The 6,616-nt window shown below is 41.0% G+C and overlaps 1 protein-coding gene across 1 annotated transcript; it reads right to left on the reverse strand.

Moving 5' to 3' along the window:
* Positions 1–1,732: 1,732 nt before the first annotated feature.
* Positions 1,733–6,201, reverse strand: LOC141212775 (uncharacterized; the record flags this gene model as incomplete). Its single annotated transcript, XM_073665083.1, has 1 exon — positions 1,733–6,201. A coding segment is annotated over one exon (1,254 nt), but the record flags the coding sequence as incomplete, so codon positions are not given.
* Positions 6,202–6,616: the final 415 nt, after the last annotated feature.

The following is a 6,616-nucleotide window of genomic DNA, read 5'->3' on the forward strand; positions in this document are numbered from 1 at the left end:
TATAACTTCACAACCACACAAAATATTATAAAATTGCACCCTTTAGTGACTGGCATGTGAAGCTTGTTGTCCAGCTTTGTATTAACCAAATAAAAAAAGTAGAAAAAATGGTGTGGGGCCCCCTTATTTTTGATACGCTGTATGCTTCCCCTTGGCTGGTTGTGAAGACCCGGGGTCTTCTGTGAGCGTAACGCTACTCAAACAACAGAGGGTGAGGGTAAAACAGCGTGGCAATACTTTATTGAACCACAAAGTGGACAATAAACACAGAACAGTCCCAGCAAATACTCAAGATGGTGCAACATTACACAGTCTCATCCTTCCTTCTCAATAATATACTTTTTATTAAGGGCTTTTTTTTACAAAACAAGGGAAAGGGGAAATAAAATATGATAAAGACAGTATAGTAGCATTACAACAGTTATATCATCCCAACAACAAAACTTACAACTTGGAAGAAGAACCTGGGAAAGGATGCAGGAGAGAAAGGAAGGAAAGAAAGGAAGGAAAGAAAGGAAGGAAAGAAAGGAAGGAAAGGGAGGGATGAATGCAATGGGAAAAAGGAAAACAAAAGGGAAGGATAAATGAGGAATATAGGTAAAGGAAGGTGAAAACACAATAGTGTTACATTATAATCATTGTTATGGCACCACAGGATTTCAGTTTAATTATATTAAAATAATAAATGATATGTATACTTTATGGCTAAAAGAAGATGTTGTTATTTGTTTGGAGAGGTATTCTTATTCAGGGAAAAGTACGAGTTCCAGGAAGACCATATAGAATAGTATTTCTTAAGACAATTGTTTCTTAAAGCATAGGAATGTTCAAAAGAATTGTGAATAAACATTTTATCTATAATTTCTGAGATAGTAGGAACATTTACTGACTTCCATTTAGATGCAATAAGTAGCTTTGTTATAGCAAATATATGAATGGAAATATGTTTTATCTTCTGTGGGAGTGTATTTGAGTCAAGAGATAAAAGGGATAATTGTGGTGAAATTTTAGCCATAGAATTGTTGATTTTATTCAACAATTTAAAGATCTCTTTCCATAATAACACAACTCCAGGGCATGTCCAAAAGATATGAAATAAGTTGGCTTTTTGTCCGCAGTTTCTCCAACATGAATCAGAGTAGTCCACAAAAGCTTTATTTAGTCTGGGTGGTGTAAAAAAACAGCGAGACAAAATTTTAAAGTAGTTTTCATGCAAATTAGCATTTACATTAGAGTTACAGTACAGACCAAAAGTTTGGACACACCTTCTCATTTAAAGATTTTTCTGTATTTTCGTGACTATGAAAATTGTACATTCACACTGAAGGCATCAAAACTATGAATTAACACATGTGGAATTATATACTTAACAAAAAAAAGTGTGAAACAACTGAAAATAAGTCTTATATTCTAGGTTCTTCAAAGTAGCCACCTTTTGCTTTGATGACTGCTTTGCACACTCTTGGCATTCTCTTGATGAGCTTCAAGAGGTAGTCACCGGAAATGGTTTTCACTTCACAGGTGTGCCCTGTCAGGTTTAATAAGTGGGATTTCTTGCTTTATAAATGGGGTTGGGACCATCAGTTGTGTTGTGCAGAAGTCAGGTGGATACACAGCTGATAGTCCTACTGAATAGACTGTTAGAATTTGTATTATGGCAAGAAAAAAGCAGCTAAGTAAAGAAAAACGAGTGGCCATCATTACTGTAAGAAATTTTACTCTGTATCGTCACACAACTGTGCTATTATCAGGCTGGGAAGGTCCCTGGTTATTAAGCCTAAAAATACAAGCCCACAGCCGCCCCAGAATTGGCGCATCAAATGAGATGCGCCAACTCTGGCGCTTTACCTGGCTCTTTTCGACTGTCCTGGTGCTTTGGCAATTGGGGTAATATTTGTGGGGTTCATGTCAGCTGTGTAATGTTCAGCTAGCAACAAGCCCTGGTGTTAGTAATGGAGAGGTGTCCATCAGACAACCCCATTACTAGCCCAGTAATAAAAATGAAAAACACACACAAAAATACTTTATTGAAATAAACACTTTCCCTCGTTCATCACTTTATTTAAAAAAAAATAAAAATTCCCACGCAGGTCAGACGTAGTCCACCTAACCTGACGTAGTCCATTGAATCCGACAAAAAGTCTATGGAGACTCGTTATAGTTAGACTTTGCCGACAGCCACTTCAGGGTCAAGGTGCGCTGCGCGTGACTAGGCAACTCTACACTAGAAAGATGGGGAGAAAGGTTGAACTTGATGGACCTAGGTGTTACACGCACGCTCCTAGGTTCAGATAGGGGCAAGACAGGTTACATGAATTCTTTGGAATCCTGGGGGAACCGTTACTCAGGGCGACAATAGACCATGTGCTGCAGCTTCTCTCAGGCACACAGGGGTATTGACCCTCAGGCACAGACACATAGTTTGTTTCACTTGCTGACCAGACACACTTGACAAGAGTCCTCAAACGGTAGAACAGTAGCATTTAAGAAGAAGCCGCACAGCCAGTGCAAGTTAAGTCTTATCAACAACACGCTCCAGTGACAAACAGTACAGTTTCCTTCGCAGCACAACAGTTCACAATTTTCCCAGTAGTACAGGAGAGCACAGTTCTATTGCAAAGGCACATTAATGAACACAGCATTCTTTACAGCACACTGAGATGGAGGAGGGTTTGCTGAGGGAGATGATCCCCGTGACACCATTTCTTATAGTCCTTATCTTTCTGCTTGACAATACTCTGCACTGCTAGTTCAGGAACTCTACCTGACCTGTGCTTGGCTTCTCTCCTGACTTGAATCCTTTTCACTTGCAGGGGCGCTTCCGTCAGATGCAGAACACACACACCACCTTTCTCTTCGGCTCCAGCCAGACAGTAAACAACTTCCCCACAATCCCCCTGGGGCTCTGCTAAAACCTTCCCTGTCTCCTGTGACTGTGTTAACCCCTCTAGTTGCTGGATGCTTCTGGAGCACAACACTTCCTGTCTCATGTGCTTTTGTTACTTCTAATAGTTGCTGAATGCTTTTAAAGCAACAGCACTACTTGTGACTGTCACACTCTGCAACAGCACTACTTCTGCATGTCACATAGGTCTTTATTCAACCTATATTACTCTGTTTAGATAATAGATAGACAATAGATCAATAGATAATAGATATGGGATAGAAAGATAGATCAGTAGACACACAGCACATTATATTCACCTATGAAGAAGCCTTTTCCTTCCTGGGGTTTCTGGAGAGCACTGGGTGTTCGGTACCTAGTCACATGAGGCTGTCATGTGACCCAAAGGTCCTGGCAGGAGCTTCAGACTTTCTTGAGATTGAACAGTGGAGAAAGCTTTCAGCGTTATTCTCCACCATTCAGTTCAGCAGTCTGTCTCTGGTAACAGCTGATTGGACTGGTTAGTCCAATCAGCTGAGTCATTCCCCTGCAGCCTCAAAGGCACTGTGAGCTGAACATGAGGCTGGTGTGAGCTGAACATGAGGCTGGAGCATGAGGAGGGGGAGGGTCTGGAAGAGATTGAGGTGGTGTCTGTGGCTGGAGCAGGAGGAGCGGGAGGGTCTGCACAGACTGGGGGCGGAGTCTGTGGCTGAAGCAGGAGGATGGGGAGGGTCTGGCAGAGACTCGGGATGGTGTCTGTTGTTACATCACCAACTAGACTCTGCTAGACAGGAAAGCTCTACTCGGGGAGTGAGCATCTCCTCTAGAATCAGGAGAGAGCTGCTCACATGACTAGGTGTGCTATCTACGACACCATGCAGACAGGGAGAATAGTACAAACTGTCAGCATTCTGCAGCCTAGATACACACGCAAATTATACAGAAAGCCCGGACAACCCCTTTAACTTAAATGGGAGAGGGATGTGGGATTAGTCACTCAGGAGGAGTGGAAGGATAGCCTGGAGACACCAGGAAAAGTATCTATAAATACGACCCAAACAAAATCTCAATTATTTCTTATACACAGAGCCTATAGAACTCCTAGAATAATGTTTAGAATGGACATTAAGGCCGATGATCTGTGTCCACGGTGTGGAGGGAATAGGCAGATTTGGTCCATATGTTCTGATCCTGTGCTCATCTAGCTGAGCTGCAGGAAGATGTTGGTAAGCTGATCTCAGAGGTTTTTAATACTCCTATTCCTCTAGCTTCCACGGTATGTGTGCTAGGTATGTGGCGGAGGTTAGAGATTCGCCTCCTATACAACTGGCAATAGCCAAGATTTTATAGCCAAGACGATAGTCTTATGCAAAATCAGATGGGTAAGGGAAAAAGGAAGGGGGGGGAGCGGATTGGTAGAGTTTTTTGAAATCCTGGAATTGTGGTGTTTTATTATATGTTATATTTTCAGTATCAAACTGCCTGTAAGATTTGTTTCTGTGTTAAATACAAATATAAAAAGGTTTTTGGTAAAAAAAACCAAAACACTTATACAAACCTCCGATGCTGGCGCCATTCCAGTGGCGTCATCACGTGCGTTCCCGGGGGTCATGTGAGGTTGTTACGTCCTGTGAGCCCAATAAGCGCTGGAATCACTGTCCCCACCTTCAGAAAAATCGAACATCACATGGAAATCAGAGCAGCCACAGCCCTGGCTTCCTGTTGATGTTCAATACGTTTGAAGGCGGGGACAGTTAAGTCGACACTGACTGAGCGCAGCACTCATGTGATATAACAACCCCGGGAACGTGAGTCCTGAAACCGCTGGAACGGCGCTGGCCCGGGAATTGAGAGTAGGAGTGTTTTTATTTTAACTAGGTCAAACATGAGGAATGACAAGGAGTTGTCCTACTAGTGGACAACTCCTTTATGAAGATACAATTTTCGGTTAAAACATTTCCAACATTGAAAAAGGCTTCTCCCCTGTGTGACTTCTCTAAAGTGTATTAAGACTTGATTTTCAAAGAAAACATTTCCGACATTAAGAATATAAAAAAAGGCTACTACCCTGTGTGACTGCTCTGGTGACTAAGAAGAGATGATCTCTTCACAAAGCATTTCCCACATTCTGAACAGGAAAAAGGCTTCACCCCTGTGTGGGTTCTCTGGTGCTTCACACAATCTGATTTCTGGTTAAAACATTTCCCACATTCTGAACATGAAAAAGGCTTCTCCCCTGTGTGGGTTCTCTGGTGCTTAACACAATCTGATTTCTCGTTAAAACATTTCCCACATTCTGAACATGAAAAAGGCTTCTCCCCTGTGTGGGTTCTCTGGTGCTTAACAAAAGCTGATTTATCGTTAAAACATTTCCCACATTCTGAACATGAAAAAGGCTTCTCCCCTGTGTGGGTTCTCTGGTGGTTTTTAAGATAAGCTTTACTGGTAAAACATTTCCCACATTCTGAACATAAAAAAGGCTTCTCCCCTGTGTGGGTTCTCTGGTGTATAACAAAACTTGATATCTGCGTAAAACATTTCCCACATTCTGAACATGAAAAAGGCTTCTCTCCTGTGTGGGTTCTATGGTGCTGAACACAAGCTGATTTATTGTTAAAACATTTCCCACATTCTGAACAAGAAAAAGGCTTCTCACCTGTGTGAGTTCTCTGGTGTATAACAAAACCGGATATCTGTGTAAAACATTTCCCACATTCTGAACATGAAAAAGGCTTCTCCCCTGTGTGGGTTCTATGGTGCTTAACACAAGCTGATTTATTGTTAAAACATTTTCCACATTCTGAACATGAAAAAGGCTTCTCCCCTGTGTGGGTTCTCTGGTGTTTAACACAAGCTGATTTATCATTGAAACATTTCCCACATTCTGAACATGAAAAAGGCTTCTCCCCTGTGTGGGTTCTATAGTGCTTAACACAGTCTGATTTCTGGTTAAAACATTTCCCACATTCTGAACATGAAAACGGCTTCTCCCCTGTGTGAGTTCTCTGGTGTCTAACAAATTCTGATTTCATGTTAAAATATTTCCCACATTCTGAACATGAAAATGGCTTCTCCCCTGTGCGAGTTTTCTGGTGTCTAACAAAATCTGATTTCTTGTTAAAACATTTCCCACTCTTGGAACAAGAAAATCTATTCTGTGTTGTGTGAATTTTTTGATGTTTAGGAAAAGACTTTTGGAGGGGAAAACTATTACCATATTCTGAACCTGAAAACGGCTTCTTAGCTCTAGAAGCAGTTCGTTTTTTAATGCTTATTTTGTGACTTTGATTTTCCTTAGTAGTCGGTAATGAATCAAAAAACAGGACCTGTTTCAGTGGATCAGATGACAGATCTTTGCTGTGAAGGGATGATGGTATATCTGGAGTAATGGTATTCATTTCAATTGTATCCTGTGGGATCTCAACATCATCTGATTTAGAAATTGAAGATGTCAGCTGTCCCTCTGATCTCCTGGTACAGTCATCTGCCAAGAATAAAACCAATCATTATTACTGACTGTAGAAATGGAAAATTATGTAAAAATATTGAATTATTCACCAAGACAATGACAGTTCAGTCTAATAGAAAACCTCATAGGATGAACCAGTGGAGTGTTGTGTTCAACTGTTTGTTCATTCTGCCTCCTAAATATGCAATAAAAACCCACCAAACAATATTATGTAGGTGAATATAATACCAATAAAAACTTGTACACATCTTACAAAAAACAAA

The sequence above is a fragment of the Phyllobates terribilis genome, unplaced genomic scaffold (genome assembly GCF_046119375.1).
Source record: "Phyllobates terribilis strain yellow unplaced genomic scaffold, ASM4611937v1 Scaffold_186__1_contigs__length_3700242, whole genome shotgun sequence".
Taxonomy (NCBI): Eukaryota; Metazoa; Chordata; class Amphibia; order Anura; family Dendrobatidae; genus Phyllobates; species Phyllobates terribilis.